Raw genomic sequence first — 14044 nt, forward strand, 5'->3', positions numbered from 1 at the left:
TATTATTGATAAGAGGTGACTTTCAAGTTAACAGCCAGTGGATTGATAAGGCAGCTGTTATTATGTTACCTGAGTGCTTTTTGGAAAGCTTAGCTCAAGGGCAAACCGTGATTTCTCCTGTGTGGAATGCTGAATCCCCAGCCTGCATACTGCTGGCAAAAGTGGTGTTTGTGGCTGTGCTGTGCCTGGGTGATGTCTGAAAAGCTGCCCCCAGTCTGCCCCCAGGCTGCAGAGCTGTGTGCACCTGCAATCAGTGAGCGTGGCGGCTCTTGGGGGTGCACAGTGGGGTGCCCCCGCTGTTAATTGCTGAGCCATCGGAGGGTTTCTGCTCCTTTCGCTTCTGCTCTTCCCTCCTGCTCTCCGAGGCCCTTCTCCTCATTCTCAGGTAGTAGATCCGGTTGGCTTCTGGGTGGGTGACTTGGCAGAGGGGCATTTTGTAGATGGCCGGGTTTTGGGAGGTGATCAGCAGGAAGAGGAGCGCCGAGAGGCAGAAGGGCCAGGTGCACACTGGCAGCCCGAGCTGGCAGGGGACACAACACACACAGGGCAGCGCTTTGGTACTGCTTTTTGGTCTCTGTGCTTATGTCTGCCTGTGGCTAACCTTTTCCATTTAGGAAGCTGGGAGGGCCTTGCTTTCCCTGAAGACACAGTGGCTACCAAATGCTGATTCAGCTGGCCACACAGAGGTCTGCTTTTCAGCTGGAGGGCATGGGGCAGCACAAAGCATCTGACACTGCAGACCTCAGTCCTGTCAGAGGTGCAGCTTCAATACCGGTGCTGGATGGAACATGGCACCAGCATTGAAGCAACTGAATCAGGCTCCAGAGCTGTGATCACTTCAATGAAAGCCAAGACACCCAGCTCACACGTGGACACTTGAATTCTCTAACACAAGGTCCAAATTCTACCCTCTCTGTTCTGTAAAATATGTATGGAGAGTATTATTCATGCATATTCCCTCTCCCCAATGACAATATGACACGGGCATCACATCCAACCCTCAGCCCTCTCCATTCCCCCACTTCTGGATCTGAATCGAGGTCTTCCAAAAGCAAGATCACAGGGACAAAAAGTGGGTGTCCTTTTTCCTGATGCCTCCTAAAAGCAGGTGTGCTTAAAGCAGCCCATATGTGAGGACCTACACAGTACTGAGAGGGTGCCAGATGAAAATGTTCAGGGCATGAAGCTGCTAGTTCTAATATTTTTTTCTTTTAAGTTAGTAAATCAATTTAATTAAAATATGGTTTTGCTTTAATCTCTCAGATCTTAAAGAAGAAGCAGAACCTGGCATTTCTGTCTTCACTCCTTTCTTGATTTGTCCAAATATAATAACTTTGTACTTAAGAGAACAGTCTCCCCCTCATTTTAGTTCCCATACCCAGTTCAAAAATCAATAATATCTGTGGGCAGTGTTGGAGAAAGACCTTGAATGAAGAAAATGAAAATTTAGATCATTTGGAATTGCTGAAAGATAATGTTCAACTAAGTATTTAATCTCAACCATATGCTGTTGCTGTAACTCACATATACGTGCAGAACCCTGTTGTGGATAACATACTCCAAAGGTCTTTGAAATCTTATTATCAGATATAAAGCCTTCAGGGGCACAATTCAGCTGACACAGGGTTTGTACAGGACCTGGCAACTGGCTGCAGCATTCTCATTTCAGTGCTGTCACAGCTGACATGGAGAATTTTGAGGCATTTCCTTAACATTATATCTGAACAAATCAAGATGCAGTTAAAAAAAACCCAACAACAAACCCTCAGGTAAAACACAAAACCCCATACTTACCACAGAGAGTGCATTAGCAAGAGCTGCTCCAGAGTAGGCACAAAATAATGCTGAGAAGAGAAGACCAAAGAAAGCTCAGGATGAGGAAAATAAATAAAAAAAAATTAAAAAAAGCAAGCAACATTGTCCAAATGCACAGCAAAATATCCTCCCAGCTACCTAATGTGAGGATCACTGCTAGAGTTCAACAATTAGGTGAAATGTCTCAACAGAAAATGGCCTAAAGTTGCACCAAGGGAGATCTAGGTTGAATATTAGGGAAAAATTTCTTCACAGAAAGATATCTAGCCCTGGCACAGCTGCCCAGGGCAGTGCTGGAGTTCCCATCCTTGGAGGGATTAGCAGCTATGTGGATGTGGCATCTGGGGATGTGGGTTAGTGGTGGCCTTGGCAGGGCTGGGGGCACATTTGGACTTGATGTTCTTGGTGGTATTTTCCAACACAAATAATTCTGTGACTGCATTTTGTCCTATCTGCTCTGTAGAGATGGATAATGAATGAAGAACATGGTTTTGTCAAGATGAAGCAATGGTGGCATTTCTTTTATCTTTAATTTCTTTTTATTTGGCACTACCTGACACACATGTGGTGGGAGTTGCAGAAATTCTCCAGCAGGGCTGGAGTTCAGAAATTCTCTGCCCTGTGGCTTCATGCCACAACCAGTTACCAAAGGGTGTCTTTGCACCAGGATGCCAGAATGGCAGAACAAGGGGCAAGGTCAGGCACCCAAGGGTTAAATCAAGGAAGGAAAAGCTACTGAGAAATTCAGAAACTGTGCTCAGGACACTGAGATAAAGATAATTGGAGCCTGGGCTATCTTCACAGGAATATCTTAACTGGGAAATTTCTCCAACTGTTCCCACAGTGCCTGGTTTTGGCTGCTGTTGGATGTGGGGTCTTTGGGTGGATGGGTTTTAATCTGACCTGGTGCAACAGCTTCCTTCTTATGAGACATTTCCCCCAGTGATACATATAATCATGAAAAGGCTTCTTCAATGAATCTGTTGAGTTGTTAACTGGTTAAACATGCTCATGGATTAACTTGAGCTCATTCCACAAACAGTACTTCCACCCTTTCTTGCATATTGTCAGGTTCTGAAAGTATTCTCTCTGTACTTGCACAATCAAGCCCAATGCTGATGCTACCAGAGAAACAGCTCTTGCACAGTACCTATTTTTGGGACAGACAGAGTGATGATTGGCTCTAAGCCTGTGCTTCTGTCTTGGGCTGGAAATGCAAGATGTGGCTGGGGGTGTGTATTCTATCACCACCTGTTAGAGGTGGGGCAGTTATCTTCTGTTCATTGGGCCACCTGTGAAAACCAGGTGGGGCAGGGTTTTTTCAATCTCTTCTACAAGCAATCCTCCCTCTGGAAAATATCTTCTGTTCAGCCATGAGTTTCACTGCATGGCTGATAAAATTCCATCATCCCATGGGGACATGCTCTGCCCAGGGGGAGGAGCCAAGCATTCCTACCTGGATATAATCTGATTCCTGGAACACCACAGCAGCCTTTGTCCACTGCATTCCCAGAGGAGCAGCTGTCCTCTCCACTGGATTCCCAGAGGAAGACCAGGCCCATCTACACCACCACTGGACTTTCAGAAGAAAACTCCACCCTACTACAGCATCTCTGCTCCAACAGAACCACAGCTGGCACTGCAGGAGGGCTGAGCCACCGTTAAATGGGACTGCAGCCACCACCCTGACACACAGGCTGCCAGCTCCTATTCTGACTCTGTCAGTGCTGTTTTGTATTACTGCATTTTTATTTTTTCTTTTCATTTTTTTTCCTAGTAAAGGTCTGTTATTCCTACTCCTACATCTTTGCCTGAGAGCCCCTTAATTTCAAAATTATAATAATTCAGTGGGAGGGGGTTTGCATTTTCCATTTCAAGGGATGCTCCTGCCTTCCTTAGAGGACACCTGTCTTTTCAAACCAAGACAGCTCCTCATAAACTGCCCAAATTTTTGCCTTTCATTTATGTAAAAGATACTCACCACAGGCTAGTGAGAGCAAATGCGTCTGCCAGGTCAGGGCATAGAACATGCCCCCAATGGCAATGCAGGCCAGGGCACAGTTGTAGTTGTGTAAGCCAAGGTAGATGCTGTCAAATGGGGATGCAATGCTCAGAGCTGCAGGACAAAGGCAAGGCTGTGAGCTCAGGTATGAGAGGAACCTGCAGGAGGAATCTGTCATCTCTTCCTCATAATATCAAGGTGGGTTTGTCTGTTCTCACACACACACACACACACACACACAGAGGAAAAGGAGGATGTCAAAGGAGGCTCATTATTTTGGAGCTCTGATAATGTCCCTGCGGTGGAATTTGGCCCAGTCTCAAAGGTTTAATTCAGACAAAACTTCCTGTGTATTCACTCAGTGTGTTGTATCCACACACACAGGTGGAGGATCCAGCCAGAGTGTGGGAAAATCTTCTCGTCTGGGCATCCTCCTTGCAGAAAGCTGTGCTCACACACACACTGTTTACACTTCATATGTACCCTAATTTTGAATATCAGAGGCACAACCACATGTCTTTTGTGGGAGCAAGCAGAGTTTTCAATTTTTTCCTAATGACCTTTGTGCTCTAGTTACAAGAGGTTGTCACTTCACCTGTGCAGTGGAAATTCTCCACAGGGATGGGAGCTGGGGGTCTGCCCCAAATTTGACCTCTCAGAATCTTCTGCAGGATTTCTAATAGGCTTCAGGATTAGCAGTGAAAAGGAGAGTTCAATATGTAGTGCACAGACCACAAGCAATATTAATGCATTTCCTTCTATATTGTCTTCATCTGTCCTCTGTTTTATCACCATGCTTGTCCCCAAAAACTTTCCCCTGACCTTTCCCTTCTAGATTGAATGTCACACCTCTGCAAGACCTGCCATATGCTCTTAGCCGTACAAATTGTGGACAGTTTTGTTTAAAACCATGAATATAAGACAGCTACATCATGTATAAAATGCTTCAGAGCACAGAGAAATTTTTGGATCACTGCCTTTTCCAAGGAATCAGACTACACTTACTCTGTCATCTGTATTTATTTAAATTGATCTCTTAAATGGCATTAATGTTGTCTAACCTCTAGGGTCTGCTTCATGTCTCTCAATATTGTTTCTCTCTGGTTAGAGGCAGTGGAGAGGCAGGACATTTTTAGTGGCCTTCATTTCGGTATTTTGACAAATCCACAGCAGGGCTGAGCAAAATGCATCTCAAAAAAGTCTTTTTCTCTTCCTTGGCTGATTAGTTCTGAGGCAGACCTTTGCTTGTGGTCTTCATTTTAAGCAATTATGGTGGCAAGAAATCAGTTCTGAAAGTCTTTCTCCAGATTTCCTTATGACCTCCATGGGATTTATCACATCCAGTGGCTAGAGAGTTAAGTAAGGTGGGACAAACCACCTGGCTGAGTTACAAATCTAACAAAAAATGCAAAGTTTAAAGAAAACCTGCTTCTGTTCTTGCCTGCATTCTGTTGTGTGACTTTTGCTTTCCAATTTAGAGACAGTTTGAAAGATGAGGGTGTTGTCCCAACTACAGCCAAGTTGATGCAACTTTAAAGTCTGGAGAGAATCTGGCTTGGATCAAGATACCTTCGTGGCAAAAATAATTTGGTCAGTATTTCTTACCTGCAAACATCCCCACGGCTGATCCAATTGCAGCATGCAAACAAATCAATGGGGAGGAGATGAGCAGAGCCACAAGGAAAATCCCTCCAGTCCAGGGGTTTCCACAACCATACACCTGACCAATCCCAACTGGGATGGATTGTAAGAGCTGCAGCAGATGGCAGAAAAGGGCTTGTTATTTATTGTCTGCCTGTCCCTGAGGGACACAGCAGATGTTCTGTCCAAGCTATTGGCTGAAAAGGGAAGGAAGAAACCCTGGCTCTGAGCTGGAGTCTGAGCATCTCATAGAATCTCAGAATGGTTTGAATTGGAAGGGAACTTAGAGATCACCTTGTTCCACCCCCTGCCATGGGCAGGGACACCTTCCACTATCCCAGGTTCTTAGAAGCCCATCCAGCCTGGCCTTGGGCACTGCCAGGGATCCAGCGGCAGCCACAGCTGCTCTGGGAACCCTGGGCCAGGGCCTCACCACCCTCACAGGGAAGGGATTATTTCCCAGTATCTAATCTGAATTTATTCTCTTTCAAATTGAAGCCATTTCTCCTTGTGGAGAATGCCTTCAAAAGTCTCTCCAACTGTAAGTAGTCTCCCTCCAACTTTCCTACGCAATCTCTCTGGTATTGGAAGGCCTTAGGTCACCGCGAAGCCTTTTTTTTCAGGCTGAATAAACCCAGTTCTCCAAGTCTTTTCTTATAAAAGATGTGGTCCATCCCTCTGATCACCTTGCTGCCTCCTCTGGATTCACTCCAGCAGCTCCAGGTCCTTGTGCTGTTGGAGCCAGGGCTGGGGCAGCTCTGCAGGTGGGGTCTCAGCTGAGCCCAGGGGCACAGGGGCAGAATCCCCCCTGCCCTGCTGCCCTCGCTGGGAGATCAGCCCAGGGCAGGGGGTTCAGGCTGAGGCAGGTCCAGCTCTCACCCACAGCACCCCCAGGTCCTTCCCCCAGGGCTGCTCCCTCTGCTCAGCCCCAGCCTGTGTTGATCCTGGGGGCTGCTCTGGCCCAGGTGCAGCTCCAGCGCTTGGCCTTGTTAAACCTCATGAGGTTCCCCTGGGCCACATCTGCAGCCTGCCCAGGTCCCTCTGGATGCCATCCCATCCTCCAGGTGTGTCAGCTGCACCTCTCAGCTTGGTGCCATCTGCAAATCCACTGAGGGTGCCCTGGATCCCTCTGTCAGTGTCATTAATGAAGATATTCAATAACCCTGGTGCCCAGGTGGACCCTGAGACATTGACCACAACCCTCTGGATCAGTTGCCCTGTTCTCCTTTGGGAAGGTGACCCTCCAGAGCTAGAGCTAGACATGAGGGGACTGGATATAAATGAGTTAATATCGCTTTGAAATCCAGAAGTTTCCTCTGAAATTTCATATTGCCACTGACAGTGTTGCTGATGCTTTTCTGACCAGGACAGGAGGAGGTCATATCCAGATGTGTGCTGGATGTACACTCAAGACTAGTTTTGGGCCAACCCAAGTTTGAGGGGAATGGGAGGCTCGGGTTCTCTGCTCTCTGAGGCTCCACCAGCCTTCCTGCTGGATGAACCAGGACTGTCCCTGGGGATTCTGTGGCACTGAACCAACCCATTTACTTCTGTGAATTCTGACCCACGTAAAAACGTCACCCAGAGGAGAATGCCTTCATGCTCACCTTCTCAGTGAAATACCATAAACCTGTTGGTGTGAAGCTTACCAATGGCACATTGATGTCAGACCAGGTGATGTTGGGCACTGCAGCTACGGGCTTGATCAGAGTTGTGGGGAAGAAGGGGTTGTAGTGTCCTGTGGCTGCCAGGTACAGGGTCACTGCAATGTTGAAGGGCAGAGTGAAAACAGGAAGGTCCCATTTGCTGAAGATGGATCCCAAAGCACTGGACAGTACTGGGCTGAGGAAAGGAGAAGAAATAGAATTATAACTTCCTCATCACTATTTATAGTGGTGAGACAGCCTGCCTCTTTGGACACAAAATGATAATTTTGGCAAATAAAGGCCAATACAGTTCCTTGTAGCAATGCCAGGTGGTGAATACCTTAATATCGTAATCTGCACCAAAAAGAGTTGTCAAAAGCTTTTCATCTTTCTGAAAAAAAGAATGTCACATCCATGCATGCATCCAATACAGCATTTAAGGATGGACAGAGATGGCAATCTGACTTACTATTAAGTTAAAAATTTGAACAAAAATCAGAAAACGGAATTTTGGGAATATCGTGTGAAGAACTGTGAGAGCTTTAGATGGTCTAAAAAAGCTGCTGTCTTAAGGAGGGAGGAGGGGGTTGGAAATTAAACAATTTGCTTTTTTTTTTTTGACCTTTTTTGTTTTGTTTTGTTTTGTTCTTGTTTAAATGGTTTGAAGGGTACCAGGAGATGGGGCTGGAAGAAAAATAAAGCAGAAGAAGTGATCAAAGGCAGTGGAAAATCTTTCATTAAGAAAGATAATATTTGCTGTGTTGGACACTATATCTATGAGGCCCAACAGAGTGTAAGATGAAATCATCATTGTAGCAGAGCTGGGCAAGGTGTTGGTACCTGACTTCAATCAGACCTTGACTGATGTAATTTTGTGCTGCCCAGCTATCATCTGAAATCATACACAGTTTACTGAAAACCGAGACTTGTTTTTAAATAGCTTGATTGAATATTTTTAACGTGTAAAGTATTTGGGGCAAGACTCAACCTATAGTCAGAACACAAAAAACATGTATACCTTGAAGTACCATGGCCTTTCCCAAAGTTTTTGTCTGTAGAACCTGGGATATAAACTTTGTTTGATCTGCTTTCCTCAGAACATTTCCAGACTCCTTGATTTCCACATGAAGTGTGTGTCCTGCATGAAGCACTTTATGGGACCATATTGGCAAGGTAATATCTGATTTTTATGTGCCCCAGAAAGCTCAAGGAAGAAATGGCCAGTCCTTTGTGCAAATGGCCAGTGTTCTCCTTCCAGCTGACTTCTTCTGCTACAGGTGAGCTGAATAGCTCTTATGGTCTACTCCAGGCAGCAGTGAACATTACAGTTTATAAAAAATCAATTTAAAGACTTTAACTTTTTCAAGGAACTGGATTTGAGCTCTAGAAGGTGATTAAGCTGGTTATAATAAAAAACAACTCCATCCAAGTTATTTGACATTTCAATAGCAACATCTTGTGTCCTGCTGTACAGATACTATCAGTGGGAAAAATGCTTTGTTCTCCCTGTGTAATCTCAGATGAAGCCTATTCTTTTTTTGACAAGTTTGGCTCCCAAAGGAGTTTACAGATTTCCTTGCTTGCAGCTGTAGGGAAGAAAAAAAAATCAGTACTTCAGTGAAAATGGTGTCCTAATTTCTGTGCTGAAATACAAAGCTTCTGTCACTTACACATCTTGTCAGGAAAAAAGGAAACAGTTAAATAAATGCTGGCTTCTAAAGCTGAAAGTCAAAGTATCGGTTAAAAAAATCGAAAATAAAGTGTGTGATTTTAAAATATTCCAGCTCTACCCTCAAGACTTGTGAACTAAACAATGAAGAAAATTTTGAACAAAGGGCCCCAAGGAATTCTGGCAGATAAGACAAACTAAACATTCTTGCAACATGTCCTGGGTTTTGAGAGATTGTTATAAAATGACCTTTGCTGAGAGTGACTAAAGAAATGAAATATAAAAAAATCTGATCTTAAAAGCAGTGAAAATCCAATAATGGTTTGCATCTAACTGCTTACAGTGATAAAATGGGACTATCAAATTAATTTCAGTTAAGGCTGTAAAACAGATTCTGCAGTGCTGTTCAGATCCATATTTAAAAATGGCAAAATTTAATCCCGGATGGACATAGCCTGTCCTTTGGAGCTACTTGGAGGAATTAATTTTGCTCGCGACAGGTTGCACATCCGAGAAGGAGAATATTGAATTCAGACCCAGGATGAGCACAGGGTTGATTCAGGGCCTGGATGAGGAAGATGCCTTGTGGTGTTGGGCGCAGTGACCCCCAGCCCGTGTATGTCCCGCTGCTGAGGGCCATCTTCAGAGGCCTGGGGTGGTGCTGCTTTACCTGTGTGCTATAATCAGCGCTTCTGCACCCTCAGCTCCTACCATGTCCCCCCACGAGCTCTGTGAAGTGACAAACACAACCCCCCAGTGCCATCAAGCCCTCAGCTCCTACCACGTCCCCCCACGAGCTCTGTGAGGTGACAAACACAAACCCCCAGCGCCATCAAGCCCTCAGCTGCTACCACGACCCCCATGAGCTCTGTGAGGTGACAAACACAACCCCCCGGTGCCATCAAGCCCTCAGCTCCTACCATGTCCCCCCACGAGCTCTGTGAGACACAAACCCCCAGCGCCATCAAGCCCTCAGCTCCCACGACCCCCACGAGCTCTGTGAGGTGACAAACACAACCCCCCAGTGCCATCAAGCCCTCAGCTCCTACCATGTCCACCCACGAGCTCTGTGAAGTGACAAACACAACACCCCGGTGCCATCAAGCCCTCAGCTCCTACCACGTCCCTCCATGAGCTCTCTGAGGTGACAAACACAACCGCCCGGTGCCATCAAGCCCTCAGCTCCTACCACGACCCCCACAAGCTCTGTGAGGTGACAAACACAAACCCCCAGCGCCATCAAGCCCTCAGCTCCCACGACCCCCACGAGCTCTGTGAGGTGACAAACACAACCCCCCAGTGCCATCAAGCCCTCAGCTCCTACCATGTCCACCCACGAGCTCTGTGAAGTGACAAACACAACACCCCGGTGCCATCAAGCCCTCAGCTCCTACCACGTCCCTCCATGAGCTCTCTGAGGTGACAAACACAACCGCCCGGTGCCATCAAGCCCTCAGCTCCTACCACGACCCCCACAAGCTCTGTGAGGTGACAAACACAACCCCCCAGTGCCATCAAGCCCTCAGCTCCCACGACCCCCACGAGCTCTGTGAGGTGACAAACACAACCCCCGGTGCCATCAAGCCTGGAGTCGCTGGCGCAGGGCAGAGGGGCCCTCAGTGTGCCTGAGCTGCTTGTAGCCAGACCCGTCCTTTGGGAGTTGTCCCTAGGGGAAGTGATGCCTCAGGTTTTAACTTTTATTTTCAGATTCTGTGCTGCTTCAGTGTATGCTCCTGAGCTTCATATTAGGGGATGGTGAGCTCTCTTCACAGAGCAGGGAGACAAAACAATTCCATCTCCAGCTGGGGACCAAGGACAAATTATCCAAATTTCAGGCCCAAGAACATAAACCACATGGGCTGAAGAGAGAAAAACAAGAAAGGTGGGCCTTGGACAATTAACTCCAACATGCAAAGGGACCAAAACTTATAAAAGTGTGAGACCCCGTGACCAGCAGTCCATTTGGTGACCATTTTCATCCTGGGTGTAGCCCTGGCTGGGCTCTTGCGCTGCCTGAGGTGGATCCATTGAGGGCCCCTAAGAAATAGAGGCCTTGTACTTTTTTCTTTAGCTCTGCCTAGTCTCTGTTCTGGGTCAGCCTTCAGAAGGCGTGAGGGGCAGTGGCACTTACCAGGCCATGGAAATCACTGCCACGGGGGGCAGAAGCCACCAGTAGTAGTCGCCCTTGTCAGAGTAGACGGCCATGAGCAGGCCCACCAGGATCCCGTTGTAGCCGTGCAGCCCCGCCGCGATGGACGACCTGCCACGGAAACAATTGCCAGGCAGAAAGCTTTGCTGAGGGCAGCCCATCTCTGGGGCCCACAGAAATGCAATTTGTAAGTGTCCTGCCCCTGAGAAAAAGCAGTGAGATTACTGATGTGCTGCCTTGCACCGGCGTGTGGAAAGGGGAAGGACTGGGGACTGCTGGAGGATGGAGAGGGATCCTTGTGACACAAAGGATGAGAGGATGGCTATCAGGGAGAAAGAACTGTGTGTTTTCAGGAAGACAGACAGCCACAGAGACAGGCCAGCTCTTCTTGGGCCACAACTTTGTCTTCACCTGAGTCTTCTGTCTCTAACAAGGCGCAGTGACCCATCAGTGAGCTCCAAATAATATCACAACCATAAATTTTTATTAAGTGCACAAGGACACGAGGTGCCACCTACCTGTCCTGGCTGAGGGCCAGCGCAGTTAACGTGGACACAGTGGTTCCAGTGCAGCCCGTGAGCATCCACCAGGGGCTCTGGATGAAAAGCCCCACTAAAATGATCAGCCCGCTGAGAGGGTTGTTGACAAACATCACCTGAGAGGTCCCTCGCAAGATCCAGTCCACCAGCTGAACCATTAAGGGCTTGCCTGGAGGAGATCAAGGCAAATCACTGTTGAAAAGGCATCATTTCAGCAAAGCATAATCTTTGCAGCCCCTTTCTGGGCACAGAACAGAGGTGAAATATTAACATTTCTGTAAAACAGGTCTCTGATTGAGTGTTGTCTCTGCATATTTTGCATCTGGCACTTGAGAACTAATAGGGATGTACTGAGCACTGGTATAAAATTTATGAAGGGAAAGATAAATGATGGTCAGAGAATAGTCAAAGGATTATTTGACTAGTAGATCACTTTAGATTCTGCTGTAAACAGACTCTTCTTGGTGTATATGCAGAGGTGGACTCTGAAAATACTTTGTATGTGTATAGAGAAAGACAAAAAGTAAGTGATTTTGCTGTTTTAGGAAGAAAATCAGCAACCTTGAGCATGAAGGTATGGTGTATATAGGAGATGGGGCTCAAAGGTTTCTAAAAGCATTTCGAGAGCTAAAGAACCTGAATTATAAAGCAGTAATTATAGCTTGGACAGTACTCAGCGCAAAGAGGCATTTCCAGAGGACAAAGAGTTATTGCTCTTTGGAGAAGGTTATTGAACCTGGACAGAGTGAACAGACACCAGATACCTCAGGTGGGTGCAGGGGGAAGGTGGGATGAAGGCACTGCAATAACGTTTTGCTGCTTGTTCTCCTACTTCAAATTGACTTGAGTTTTTCTTCTGCCTCTCTTCTGGGAAAACTGCAACCATTTCTGAACTGCTGTGTGTTATTAAAGGATGATGCAAGGAGAATGGATGGGAAAGGCAAGCTGCTTCCATCTACAAGATGTTCAGATGTTCATACATGTGCATATGCAGGTTTTATCTTCAAGATTTGAAATGAATCATCTTAATTTGATTGTTCATTAGATGCAGCTTAAGGTGCCAGGGTATTTTCTGAATATGGGCAATGACTTATTCCTAAGAATTCCTTCCAGGCAGGGTTAAGGAGGCAGAACAAGGAGGAGGAAGGGGTTCCTTAGAGGAAAATGACCAGGCTTGTCTGAACTAATTTTAATTAGTATTTGGTGTTGAGCTATGCAACACCATATCAGCAAACTAAGTGAATCAGCAATTCACTTAGTCTCAGATGCAAGTATTAGCTGTAAAAATTCAAATATAACAGAGGACAGTGGCCAAAGCTTTCCAGAACATTGAATAAGAAAAGTTGTTGACAAAGCATGGACCACTGGAGTAAAGAGAAAGCAGGAGGAGATATTCCCCTGTATCTGGGGATAATACTGGTCTGGCTCTAAATGGATACCTCCTATTTCTCTCCCATTGCTGGAGGTGTACTGCTAACAACCCTAGCCTTGACAGACAGAGGACCCACGGTCTTACAGAGCCTCTCAGTCCCCAGTAATTATGGGTATCTTGGACTGCCTGCTCATGCATTGCTCCTGTCTGGGCAGTGAACCTTTGAGACCAGTCCTGGCTTCTATCTTATGGCATTGTAACACCCTCTCAGTGCTTATTGCTCCCCCAAGGCTGGGAACTCAAGAGCCTCTGCCTCTATCAGGAGGCAATTCCCCATCATCAGCCCACAGATGGATGAGAGACAGTGGCTGATCCAAGGCAGGAGACTCAACCCCCAGCCCTGCTGTGTGATTCTGGCACTGCTATGTGAGATGTGATGCTAATGACATGTAACTGATTGAGTGTGAAAGACATCTCAGGACTGTGCCGAATTTTGCCTGCTGCCATGGTGATGGCCAGAGGATGCAGTGAGATTGTTTTCCTGAGAATGAGATAATTAAAAGGCCAGAGTTTGCCATGGGCTTGGACCATGCTGCTTCTGCTCTGCCTCAGGGGGTGAAACAACTTCACTGGGAGTACTGATGACAATATGGATATTCCCAAAAAACATCTTTCTTCTTACTTTTCATCCACTCTCCATATTCATTCATTTCTCCTGTGAGATACCCAAAACTATGGTGGATCCAGTTTCCACTTCTCCACAGCAGGTCCCGGTGTCTTGGCATGTCCTTCTTGTACAGCTCCCTCTCATTGGGATGTTCAGTCACAACAATCTCACCAAGCTCCATCCTCTTTTGGGTGATGGTAAAGGGTAACTGCGAATCACAGAGAGAGTGTATTAGAAAAACTCTTTGGGTTGGGCTCTGACAACCTTCAGAACCCAGTGGTGATATCTTTTATCAAAGATGGGATGTCTACGGAGAAGGGATCTGCCAGATCCACACCTGGGAACGGTGTGTGCTGCAGTGGTGTCTCCTCTCAGGGATGGGGACCGGGCAGTGCCCTGCTGCTGTCATGGGCTGTGGCAGAGACACAGAGCTGCAGGGGGAGAGGCGTGGCATGGGTGCCTTGCAGCATCCCACCCTCACTCCAGCTCCTAATGCAGCCTGTGGTGAGCTGCTAGTTGGACATGAGACATGACACCTGCTGAA

The 14044-nt window shown here is 46.7% G+C and overlaps 1 protein-coding gene across 1 annotated transcript; it reads right to left on the reverse strand.

Annotated features, from left to right (window-relative positions):
* Positions 1-250: 250 nt before the first annotated feature.
* LOC311165570 (urea transporter 2-like) lies at positions 251-13681 on the reverse strand (the record flags this gene model as incomplete). Its single annotated transcript, XM_084225645.1, has 8 exons — positions 251-520; positions 1795-1844; positions 3797-3931; positions 5423-5570; positions 7108-7300; positions 10905-11033; positions 11441-11630; positions 13516-13681. 8 exons carry the CDS (start codon positions 13679-13681, stop codon positions 251-253), a joined length of 1281 nt encoding a protein of 426 aa, XP_084081771.1.
* Between the last annotated feature and the right edge of the window lie 363 nt (positions 13682-14044).

Source organism: Fringilla coelebs, assembly GCF_963513975.1.
Source record: "Fringilla coelebs genome assembly, chromosome: Z".
Lineage (NCBI taxonomy): Eukaryota > Metazoa > Chordata > Aves > Passeriformes > Fringillidae > Fringilla > Fringilla coelebs.